Below are 13,840 nucleotides of genomic sequence, written 5' to 3'. Positions count from 1 at the left end.
TTAAAAAATATATATTTTAAGGGTTCTCAATGTGAGAACTGGAAATCCAATGACACATTAATTTCTAAATCAGGAATTTATATATTCCTAGTGGAAAGGATAAAAGCACAACAATTAACCAACATGTACAGAAGCAAAATAGAGGTATAGTATCACATAAAAAAATATAGCTAATGGTATTGTAAACTAGTTTCAATCCTCAAACATTTAAAAACTTACTTTGTTTTTAAATTCCATCAGCTCAAAACGTAGGTTTGAAATGTATGTATCCAAATCACCACTGAACTTGATAATGTCTTCATCTTTCCTTGCTTCACAGATTAGAATACTTGATCTGAGACGTTGAAAACTTGGAATAAGAGTTTGATATATGGCCAACCCTTCTTCCGGAATAAAAATGTTGTAGTCTTTTGCTACAGAATAAAGCTGTATGACAGTGTTATACTCCTTCTCCAGTGATGGCAGCTCAGAGGAAATGTGACCAAGGAACGTCAGGTGCTCTACAAACTCTTCAACTGTGGTCAACTCTTTCTCCAGCTTTCTTAAAGAGATGTAAATTGCCTGAAATCACAATTTAAACTGAATTAGTAATTCAAACATATTTAAATTTGCATCATGGAAAAATGAGGAAAAGACACACCCAATGCATTTTTTTTCAATAGGGAAATTTCTTACAAGTGCATTAGACAATCTCCAAATGGGTTCTGCAAATTCAGTGAGTGTTACCTAATTAATATTGTTCTCATCCCCTAAGCAACAGCATTAAAAGATTTGAGATTATTAAAGTGTCATTCCTATGTTGTGATAATTGGGACGCTTGTTTGATATCGCCTGCCATTTGCCGCATTTACCGCCATTCTCGCCGCCACAGAGGAGGTCCTTGCCCGGTGGGGATCCTTGCCACACAATCTTTGCTGCTGCCTGCCTGCTGCCTCATAGCCTCTCCTCTGAAGTCGCGGACCGCGCGCTGCCTACCACAACACCCAGAAGGCAGCGCGGTCCCGCGAGAGGAGAGGAGGGGGCGGTGCTACTGAAGCCATACGTTGGTAGAGGGTCTCCCGCGGCGCGGGACGCGTGCGGGCGTGCCCGGGCCAAGCGCAGGCCCGTCCTTGGCCGTCATCGCCAGGAGGAGGCAGGGCTGGGCCCCCCCTCTGATAATTTGGGACCTTGATAAGGGAGAGGTATCGTGTTGGAATGCCCAAAGACTGTGAGTGACTTGTATCCCACACATCAAAACTCTGCCCCCTAGAAACGTGGTATATATTATTATATATATATATTTTTTTTTCTCATATGTAATATAAACTATTGTCCCTAATGTGCACTCCACTCTGATTAACATGTAACCGTGATTTTTAACATACATTTAGTTAGTATTTCTGACCAGTTCTTTAACTTATTTATATGTAGTATTTCATATAGGTTTGATAGAGGACCCAACTTACTGCCCATTTAGTGGCACTATACTATACTTACTCATCCTAGCGTATTTTGCACACTAAGGGGCACATTACGATCGCGGACGGACGCGCGTCGGTCCACGAGCCCTGAGTATGAGGGAACGTCCGCATGTGCTGCGGCGTTCCCTCCTGTGCAATTAGGATGTGACCACCACCCTGGCAGTCACATCCTCTATTTTTAACATTGCGGCGGGTGCGGCTTCAAGCTGCACCCGCCGCAATGTTAAAAACGCATGCATTGCATTTACATGCACAAAGCGGCAGGCACCGCGCGGTGCCTGCCGCTTTCTGCATGTAAATGTAGGGTGTGCACCCCCCACCTCCCTTCACCCAGGGGGCCCGCAATGGGCCCCCGAAGTGAAGATCCGTATGCTTTTGCACGGCGGAGAACCCGCCGCGGAAAAGCATGTCTGGGAAGCCATCCTAATATGTCTGGCGGTGTCTGAGAGACACCGCCACCATATTAGAGCTTTTCCGCCGCGGTTGTAAGCCGACCGTGGCGGAAAAGCGGCAGACTAAAACCAAAACCCACCAGCCACCCTAATTTGGCGATGGGTCTTTGGTGGGTCCGCAGCGGATTTTCCGCATCCACCGGGCCGGCGGTGGCCTCCGCCGGACGGAGGATGCAGAAAATCCACGATCCTAATCGACCCCTAAATGTGTACTGTATTGTTACAATCAGAGCGTTTTTTGCACATTTTTGTATTTTGCTGCTTGCTAATTGGTACTTTAGCCCTGTACCCCTTTTCCTGCGTAATTTGCACATTGCCTGTGTAGTGTGCAGCTAAGAGCTCTTTTGCACACTTTGCACATTCTGGTACCCTGCTGCTCGCTAATTTGGCACTTTAGCCCTGTACCCCTTTTCTTGCGTAATGTGCACATTGCTTGCGTAGTGTGCAGTTATAAGCAAAGCTCTTTTCTTGAACATTCCGGTACCCTGCTGCTTGCTTAGTTGGCACTTTAGCCCTGTACCCCTTTGCCTGCGTACTTTGCACATTGCGTGCGTAGTGTGCTGTAATAATTTAAGCATTTCCTATACATTCTGGTATTTTGCTGCTTGTCAACTGGCATTTTAGCCCTGTACCCCCTATTGTTACATTATTTCCATCCCAGGATAATTTCGCATAATTCTCCCACCCGTAGTGTGCTGCCCTATTTTGGCTACATTTCCTGTAGGGTAGGCTACATTCCATAAATACATAATCATGGGAAAAAGGAAGAATGTCTCTACCTCTAGTACTAACATAGAAACAGGAGGCCGGAGTGGACAACAGTCGTTAATGACTTATTTAAAAGGGGCTATGGGTGCGATTGAGGAACAAATAATATCGGTTGAGGAGACATTATCACAGGGTAGATTGTCCCTACCGGCTGATTCAAGTCTAGGGGAAGATGCTCAATGTAGTCAAGACCAGCTGCCAAACCCAGGGGAAATTAAGACAGGTCTTATAAATGGGTGTGTTCTGGATGTCTCTGATCAGATTGAGGTATCCGACTCTGAGCAAGAGATTGAGCCCCCATGTAAAAGATCAGAAAAAAAAACATTGAATAAGGGGAATCAACAGGGGACTGAAGACCCAAATATAAATATGGCTAATAACAAAAAAAAAATCAGGTAAAAAAAGGAAAATCAATAGCAAGACAGATAAAATAAAGAAACCGGTGGGGGATGGGTACGATAAGACTGGACTCCCTAAGGGTGATTATAGAAAGGAGTTGGTTAATATAACAAAAACACTGGATAAATTGTATACTTTTCAAACAGGGACCCTGGGAAAACGCTTTGAAAAAATTGAGGTGATTGAGACCCAACTAAAAAATAAGGACTCACAGAGGCACGATGTCAATACAAGTTACCCATCCGCACCTGGTATGTTATCTCAACCATTAAATCCTGTTATTGCTTGTGTGAATGGCCCTGTAAAGTATGATGCCTCAGGTAAACCTGATAATGCAATTAATAATAATAATACGGCCTGTCTAGTAACTCAGAGTCAGGGCCTGGAATTGCAAATGACCATGGGGCTCGAGAAGAAACAAAGATTAGAGAAGGTTACATCCAAGAATTATAATAAACAAGCATTTACAATGCAATGGTCTCGGCATCATTAAAGGTAGAGCTATTGGCATTTTTTTTCTTTAAATCATAAATAAATGGCATTGTCATTTACATTGTCAATACACACCACTCTGCACTCAACTGCACTCACCTGCACTGCACTCAACTGCACTCACCAGCACTGCACTGCACTCACCTGCACTCACCTGCACTGCACTCAACTGCACTCACCTGCACTGCACTGCACTCACCTGCACTGCACTCACCTGCACTGCACTGCACTCACCTGCACTGCACTGCACTCACCTGCACTGCACTGCACTCACCTGCACTCACCTGCACTGCACTGCACTCACTTGCACTGCACGGCACTCACCTGCACTGCACTCACCTGCACTGCACTGCACTCACCTGCACTGCACTCACCTGCACTGCACTGCACTGCACTCACCTGCACTGCACTGCACTCACCTGTACTCACCTGCACTGCACTCACCTGCACTGCACTGCACTGCACTCACCTGCACTCACCTGCACTCACCTGCACTGCACTGCACTCACCTGCACTGCACTGCACTCACCTGCACTGCACTCACCTGCACTCACCTGCACTGCACGCACTGCACTCGCCTGCACTGCACTCGCCTGCACTGCACTCACCTGCACTGCACTCACCTGCACTGCACTCACCTGCACTGCACTGCACTCACCTGCACTGCACTCACCTGCACTGCACTGCATTCACCTGCACTGCACTCACCTGCACTGCACTGCACTATCCTGCACTGCACTGCACTGCACTCACCTGCACTGCACTGCACTCACCTGCACTGCACTCACCTGCACTGCACTGCACTCACCTGCACTGCACTCACCTGCACTGCACTCACCTGCACTCACCTGCACTGCACTCACCTGCACTGCACTCACCTGCACTGCACTCACCTGCACTGCACTGCACTCACCTGCACTGCACTCACCTGCACTGCACTGCACTCACCTGAACTGCACTCACCTGCACTGCACTCACCTGCACTGCACTCACCTGCACTGCACTCACCTGCACTCCACTGCACTGCACTGCACTCACCTGCACTGCACTCACCTGCACTGCACTGCACTCGCATGCACTGCACTCACCTGCACTGCACTCACCTGCACTGCACTCACTTGCACTGCACTCACCTGCACTGCACTCACCTGCACTGCACTCACCTGCACTGCACTGCACTGCACTCCACTGCACTGCACTCACCTGCACTGCACTGCACTCACCTGCAATGCACTGCACTCACCTGCAATGCACTGCAATCGCATGCACTGCACTCACCTGCACTGCACTCACCTGCACTGCACTCACCTGCACTGCACTCACCTGCACTCACCTGCACTGCACTCACCTGCACTCACCTGTACTGCACTCACCTGCACTGCACTCACCTGCACTGCACTCACCTGCACACACCTGCACTGCACACACCTGCACTGCACTCACCTGCACTGCACTGCACTCACCTGCACTCACCTGCACTGCACTCACCTGCACTGCACTCACCTGCACTGCACTGCACTCACCTGCACTGCACTCACCTGCACTGCACTCACCTGCATTGCACTCACCTGCACTGCACTCACCTGCACTGCACTGCACTCACCTGCCCTGCACTCACCTGCACTGCACTCACCTGCACTGCACTGCACTCACCTGCACTGCACTCACCTGCACTGCACTCACCTGCACTGCACTCACCTGCACTGCACTCCACTGCACTCACCTGCACTCCACTGCACTCCACTGCACTCACCTGCACTCACCTGCACTCACCTGCACTGCACTCACCTGCACTGCACTGCACTCACCTGCACTGCACTGCACTCACCTGCACTGCACTCACCTGCACTCACCTGCACTGCACTCACCTGCACTGCACTCACCTGCACTGCACTCACCTGCACTGCACTGTACTCACCTGCACTGCACTGCACTGCACTGCACTCACCTGCACTGCACTCACCTGCACTGCACTGCACTCACCTGCACTGCACTGCACTCACCTGCACTGCACTCACCTGCACTGCACTGCACTCACCTGCACTGCGCTCCACTCACCTGCACTGCACTCCACTCACCTGCACTGCACTCCACTCACCTGCACTGCACTCACCTGCACACACCTGCACTGCACACACCGGCACTGCACTCACCTGCACTGCACTCACCTGCACTGTACTGCACTCACCTGCACTGCACTGCACTCACCTGCACTGCACTCACCTGCACTGCACTCACCTGCACTGCATTGCACTCACCTGCACTGCACTCACCTGCACTGCACTCACCTGCACTGCACTCACCTGCACTGCACTGCACTCACCTGCACTGCACTCACTTGCACTGCACTCACCTGCACTGCACTCACCTGCACTGCACTCACCTGCACTGCACTCACCTGCACTGCACTCACCTGCACTGCACTCACCTGCACTGCACTCACCTGCACTGCACTCACCTGCACTGCACTCACCTGCACTGCACTCCACTGCACTCACCTGCACTGCACTGCACTCACCTGCACTCACCTGCACTGCACTCACCTGCACTGCACTCACCTGCACTGCACTGCACTCACCTGCACTGCACTCACCTGCACTGCACTCACCTGCACTGCACTCACCTGCACTGCACTGCACTCACTTGCACTGCACTCACCTGCACTGCACTCACCTGCACTGCACTCACCTGCACTGCACTGCACTCTCCTGCACTGCACTCACCTGCACTGCACTCACCTGCACTGCACTCACCTGCACTGCACTGCACTCACTTGCACTGCACTCACCTGCACTGCACTCACCTGCACTGCACTCACCTGCACTGCACTGCACTCACCTGCACTGCACTCACCTGCACTGCACTCACCTGCACTGCACTCCACTGCACTCACCTGCACTCTACTGCACTCACCTGCACTCCACTGCACTCACCTGCACTCACCTGCACTCACCTGCATTCACCTGCACTGCACTCACCTGCACTGCACTGCACTCACCTGCACTGCACTGCACTCACCTGCACTGCACTCACCTGCACTGCACTGCACTCACCTGCACTGCACTCACCTGCACTGCACTCACCTGCACTGCACTCACCTGCACTGCACTGTACTCACCTGCACTGCACTGCACTGCACTCACCTGCACTCACCTGCACTGCACTCACCTGCACTGCACTGCACTCACCTGCACTGCACTGCACTCACCTGCACTGCACTCACCTGCACTGCACTGCACTCACCTGCACTGCGCTCCACTCACCTGCACTGCACTCCACTCACCTGCACTGCACTCCTCTCACCTGCACTGCACTCACCTGCACACACCTGCACTGCACACACCGGCACTGCACTCACCTGCACTGCACTCACCTGCACTGTACTGCACTCACCTGCACTGCACTGCACTCACCTGCACTGCACTGCACTCACCTGCACTGCACTCACCTGCACTGCATTGCACTCACCTGCACTGCACTCACCTGCACTGCACTGCACTCACCTGCACTGCACTCACCTGCACTGCACTGCACTCACCTGCACTGCACTCACCTGCACTGCACTCACCTGCACTGCACTCACCTGCACTGCACTCACCTGCACTGCACTCACCTGCACTGCACTCACCTGCACTGTACTGCACTCACCTGCACTGTACTGCACTCACCTGCACTGTACTGCACTCACCTGCACTGCACTGCACTCACCGGCTCTGCACTCACCTGCACTTCACTCACCTGCACTGTACTGCACTCACCTGCACTGCACTCACCTGCACTGCACTGCACTGCACTGACCTGCACTGCACTCACCTGCACTGCACTCACCTGCACTGCACTCACCTGCACTGCACTCCACTCACCTGCACTCCACTCACCTGCACTCCACTCACCTGCACTCCACTCACCTGCACTCCACTCACCTGCACTCCACTCCACTCACCTGCACTGCACTCCACTGCACTCGCATGCACTGCACTGCACTCGCATGCACTGCACTCACCTGCACTGCACTCACCTGCACTGCACTCACCTGCACTGCACTCACCTGCACTGCACTCACCTGCACTGCACTGCACTCACCTGCACTGCACTCACTCACCTGCACTCCACTGCACTCACCTGCACTCCACTGCACTCACCTGCACTGCACTGCACTCACCTGCACTGCACTGCACTGCACTCACCTGCACTGCACTGCACTCACCTGCACTGCACTCGCATGCACTGCACTCACCTGCACTCACCTGCACTCCACTGCACTGCACTCACCTGCACTGCACTCACCTCCACTGCACTCACCTGCACTCCACTGCACTCACCTGCACTCCACTGCACTCCACTGCACTCACATGCACTCACCTGCACTGCACTGCACTCACCTGCACTGCACTGCACTGCACTCACCTGCACTGCACTTGCATGCACTGCACTGCACTCACCTGCACTCACCTGCACTCCACTGCACTGCACTCACCTGCACTGCACTCACCTGCACTGCACTCACCTGCACTCCACTGCACTCACCTGCACTCCACTGCACTCACCTGCACTGCACTGCACTCCACTGCACTCACATGCACTCACCTGCACTGCACTGCACTCACCTGCACTGCACTGCACTCACCTGCACTGCACATACCTGCACTCACTACTCTGCCCTCACTACTCACTACTCTGCACTCACTACTCACTACTCTGCACTCACTACTCACTACTCTGCACTCACTACTCACTACTCTGCACTCACTACTCTACATTCTGCACTCACTACTCTGCACTCACTACTCACTACTCTGCACTCACTACTCACAACTCTGCACTCACTACTCTGCACTCACTACTCTGCACTCACTACTCTGCACTCACTACTCTGCACTCACTACTCTGCACTCACTACTCACTACTCTGCACTCACTACTCTGCACTCACTACTCACTACTCACTACTCTGCACTCACTACTCACTACTCTGCACTCACTACTCACTACTCTGCACTCACTACTCTGCACTCACTACTCTCTACTCTGCACTCACTACTCACTACTCTGCACTCACTACTCTGCACTCACTACTCACTACTCACTACTCTGCACTCACTACTCTGCACTCACTACTCACTACTCACTACTCTGCACTCACTACTCACTACTCTGCACTCACTACTCTGCGCACTCACTACTCTGCGCACTCACTACTCTGCGCACTCACTACTCTGCGCACTCACTACTCTGCGCACTCACTACTCTGCACTCACTACTCTGCACTCACTACTCTGCACTCACTACTCTGCACTCACTACTCTGCACTCACTACTCTGCACTCTGCACACTCACTCTGCACTGTGCACACCACTGATATCATGGAATCTTCCACCACACTTTCTAAAACTCTATAGTCCGAAGCATAATAGGCACAGAACCTAAAGAAGGGTAGACATTGCTTAAAATAATCTTATTGTATTTATGAGAAGCAAAAGCGAGACTGTGAAATGTGCTGAATATCAGTTTGTTACGAATCAACAGAGTGGAGTTAGAGAACCAAGAAATAGTAATTTAGAATCCGGGTTAGAAGGAGTAGTAATCACAAGCTGAGGATCAACGGGCGCGAAACAGCGTGGTGGGCGCGCAGGAGACGCAGCGTGAGCGTGCACATCAGCTGAAGATCGCCGGAGAAGACACCGAGCCTGCCTGCTGCCGTGACTGACCCGCTGCAGAGGGAAAGAGCCCGGTGAGTGGGGGTAGAGGGGGGGGGGGCGGCAGAGAGGGAGTGGGCAGAGAGGGAGGGTGTGTGTGTGCGTGCGTGCGTGCGTGCGTGTGTCTGTCTGTGTGGTCTGGTGTGTGCCTGCCTGCCTTTGTGTGTGCGCGTCCACAGACCCTGGTCGGCTCGTGTACCGCTCTGTACTCCCTTGCGAGCTTACTCGGCGACAATAGTTCTCGTTGCCGAGACCTAAAAAGGAAGTCACCTTGATCTGCCACCAGCTGCATCGCCCTATGTAATCGTGATAGCAAATGTTCCTCTATTGCCTGAAGCAGCCGATAAATCTTGGGAAACGTTACGAAATAAATCCCTCTCATGGCTAGGGAATAAGACTGGCTTGCATGAAGCTCTTTTCTCAAATTTTAAAATGGCACGCTGTGTAAGTTGGGTAGGTAATAAAGGGAAAACGGCGGAGGGGGACTGTATCGTCCTAACGTTTAGAGACCCGAGACTCATCCATGAAATATTGACTAGGATAGGAAAAACACATATTACTGAGAAAGAAATGTGTGTACCTCCTCTGGGTTTTTTCTACATTCCTTTAAAGTTTCAAAGACAGTGCACCCACCCTGGGTGGAATTATAGACCCAGGGGGAATCCTTTTAATGTGGATGTTCAAAATAGATTCGAACCTCTATCATCATTAGGGAATGTCGATTGACTAACGCTGAATGACCCTACAGGGGGTAGTAAGGACTACATGCTAACTAATGGCCTGCCTGCGGTAACGTGGGCAGAGAACAGGGCATTAGATGTGTCCTTACCACAAGCTAGAGTGAACAACCCCCTTGAGAGTAATATAACAATTGATACTCAGGCACTTATCAAACTTAATATTAATCGACAAGGAGATGTAGACCTAGAAACTGTGAATCATATAAAGGTATATTTTGCTGACAGTATCCCTTCAACTGATTTAAATGATGTAAACCTGGAGCCATCTGAGATGTTACAATCATTGTTAGGGAAAGAACACTAAACTATTGTTTTAGAACACCGCGAGCCTGGCTGCTAAAATTCAGGACCCAGCATGGCTGAAAGTCGTGAATGAGCATTTGATAATTTGCCTACAAGAGACCTGGCAAATCAGCGAGTTCCACATGGGGGTTTTTAAGACCTATCATACTCCAGCACTCCCCAGTAAAGCTGGTAGACCTAAAGGTGGGCTATGTACCTACATTTCGAATCTTCTGAGTATTGAGAAATTGATGTTTGTAAAAAATAGCGACATCTACCAGATTGTGGACATATTGCTGAAGGGAGTGGGCTGTCTGGTAATTATTAATTTTTACAATAATATACCGAAAGACATGATACTGAGTGTTCTGAACCAACTGCAAAGGGACCTGAGAAAAATTCAAGAGAGGCCTAAAAGTGAACTGTGCTTTATATGGGGGGGGGGGTGGGGGGGGGATTTTAATTGCTATCTGTGCGGGTACCATCAGAGTGGCATATGTGGCCTAGGGGAGGAAATCGACGATGTGTTACCTCACTTTACACACTCTACTGTGGGGGACTTGTTAAATGAAATCATGTTTGAATTTAATTTGTATTATGCTAATGAATTATGTATACCCCCAGTAGTTTTTAAGCCCACATGCATAGGTAGAGGATGTAATACAATGATTGATTTTTGTCTTATTGTAAAAAAATAAGAACTTTAAAAGGATCCTTACTTATGCGACAATTTGTAATGCGGTGAGCAATCACTATCCTAACAGTGTCTCCCTTGTTTTTGAGAATGGTACCTATAATAGAATGGAGGAGGTGGGCGTTTCATATAAACATGAAATTAATCTATCAAGTACAAATGGTTATACATTAAAATGGCAGAAGGTGGACCCCACAGCCTTTTTGGGACAGCTTGTAAAAGAGACACAAGAGGATTTCAGTGTGTGCCTAGAGGAGGAGAATAAGGATGTGGACGTGATTGAAGCTTTTGTGAAAACTACAGCTAAGATCAAGGAAATCCTTACGGTTAAACAAAAGATGAGACCGGATAAAAAGCGGGGGTAGTTCGATTATGATTGTAGTAAAGCACACAAGATATTAAAAACAGCTCTGAAAAAGAAATCCAGAAATAGAGATGAGATAAGGGAGGCAAGAATGCTCTATAAACAGGCCCAAAAGAAAAGAAAATCTAATTTAAAAGAGGAAATCTGGCAAGATCTACATGAGGCCTGTAAAGAGAAAGATAATACTAAGTTTTGGAAAATAGTAAACTCCCCATATCTCTCGGAAATGGTCTGTGATAAGATGGACATAGCCATCACTGAAGACAGCTGGATATGCTACTTCAGCGGTTTATACAATGCTGGTATGAGACATGGAGATAATGAGCTGGAGAGGGAACTACCCCGAGTAGAAAATTCTGAGGCAGGAGGCAGCTATGAGAATCATGTGAGCTCATCCGTATATCCTCTTGATATCTGTTTCTCCTTGGATGAGATAGTTTGTGCTGTACAAAAAAGTGCACCATATATTGATTTCTGGGCGCCAATAATAATGAATGTTTTAAACAAGTTGTCAAGTTGGTTTTATAAAATCCTGGTCAGATGCTATTTTAATACCCATTTCTAAGAAGGGAAATCGTGACGACCCTAAATGCTATCGCCCCATTTCGTTGCTAGGTTCTTTATTGAAGGTGGTAGGCAGGGTAATTTTAAATAAGCTACAAACCTGGGCAGAGGAAATGGGTGTTTTATCACGGTTAGAATATGGTTTTAGAAGTGGATTGGCTACAATCGAGCAAGGCTTGAATCTTTGCCTAATAATTGATAAATATACTAGGGCAAAGAGTGGAAATTTGTTTTTAACTTTTGTTGACTTATCTTCCGCGTTCGATTGTGTCATACATAACAAACTATGGGAAATTTTATCTGAGTTGGGTGCTGAGAACGGTATATTGTTATTTATTAAAGAACTTTATCGTGAGGCAGGAGCAAGGGTGAGGTATGGACCAAATGGGGAGTGCTCAGCCAGATTTGGTATTGAAAACGGAGTGAGGCAGGGATGTGTCCTTGCCCCATTCCTTTTCTCATTGTATATTAACAGCCTGGGAGAACAGCTGGCAGAGCTCCCCCATGACTACCGAAAAATAAATAATAACCCGGTCCCAATTTTATTATATGCGGATGACGCGGTTTTAATGTCAAGGACACAAATTGGCCTCCAGAAAACAGTAACTCATTTCATTAATTATATGCAGGTGAGGGGGTTGCAAGTGAATATAAGTAAAACATTTAGTATGAAGTGTGGGAAAAGAAATGTTAAGAAATGTGACATTTTTATTAATGGCAAAAGAATCGAGTGTGTGGACAAATTTGCCTACTTGGGTATAAATTTCGAACACAAGGGTAGCTGGTCAGCCGCAATATCAGCTAGGAAAAATGTGTTTTTAAGAGCCACTGGGGCGCTTGTCAGTCTGTCTAGACAATTGGGGTGCCGACCGGTCCCAGAGCTGCTTGAAATCTATAAATCTAAATGTGTTACAACATATGGCGCAGGTATATGGGGGTTCACTAACGCACAATGTATACAAAACTGTGGAAATAATTTCTTGGGCTACTTATTAGCAGTACCTGGTTCAACGGCAACATATATCTGTCACTCTGAGCTAGGCATGAGGCATATTGTTGATATTATAAAGACCTGCCCCTTGTTGCTTTGGTATAAGATATGGAATACTCCCGAAGCAGTTTTTAACCAGGATGTGATTATGGACTGCCTAAAGTTGGATAATGCTTATCGCATCCCATGGATACGACATATTAAGGAGTTAACAGAAGAGATTGGGCACACGGAATACTTTAAAAACCCAGACTGTATAAACACCATCTCCAGAAAAGCCTTAAAAATTGATTATTTGTCTTACCTCGAGGAAAAGCGATGATCTTTGGTGAAAGAAAAACATTCGGTAATGGATAATCACGTTATGTTGACATGTTTAGGGACACAGCCATATTTGTCTTATGTAACAAGACCGCATGATCGGTTGTTGTTAACACGTATGAATAAATGTTTCATTTTGAGGGTCATTATATTATGGTTTTGATCTGACTGTGTTGTGTAATCCTGGCTGTGTAAGTGGGCTGCAACATCCACTCAGGGCCTGATTCACAAAGGTAAATGTACATGTTTGTGGAAGTTTATGATGGTTTGCAAATTCACAAAAGCATTTTACAAGTAGCATCTTAACGACTGCGGACTCTCCGCACAAAGGACGCTTGGACAGTCCTATCTTTTAATGTGTGGAGACTTTGCAGTCATAAAGATATTATTAATAAAATACCTTTGTGAATAGCAAACAATCCTAAACTCGCACAAAAGTGTAAGTTTACTTCTGTTAATCAGGCCCTCGGTGTTTATGGCAAGCTGTGACATCACGGCCACCTCTAACTACTACATCACTTAAGCTTTGAAGTTGCAAAGGTGGGACCTTTTGCTTGGTTGTCTGTAGGACATGCTCTGCTTCTCCTTCACCCTCTAACACCTCTGCAGCACACACCA

At 48.5% G+C, this 13,840-nt stretch overlaps 1 protein-coding gene across 1 annotated transcript in view; it reads right to left on the bottom strand.

The window, feature by feature from the left end:
* Window positions 1-13,840, bottom strand: part of DNAH14 (dynein axonemal heavy chain 14) — a 1,144,348-nt gene that overhangs the window by 884,638 nt on the left and 245,870 nt on the right. Inside the window, exon 19 of the mRNA XM_078647362.1 lies at window positions 220-561. Within this exon, the coding sequence (XP_078503488.1) occupies window positions 220-561 (342 nt within the window). The remainder of the gene's footprint in view (window positions 1-219; window positions 562-13,840) is intronic.

Source organism: Lissotriton helveticus, chromosome 6 (genome assembly GCF_964261635.1).
Source record: "Lissotriton helveticus chromosome 6, aLisHel1.1, whole genome shotgun sequence".
Classification (NCBI taxonomy): domain Eukaryota; kingdom Metazoa; phylum Chordata; class Amphibia; order Caudata; family Salamandridae; genus Lissotriton; species Lissotriton helveticus.
This window is presented reverse-complemented; position numbering and strand designations above follow the sequence as displayed.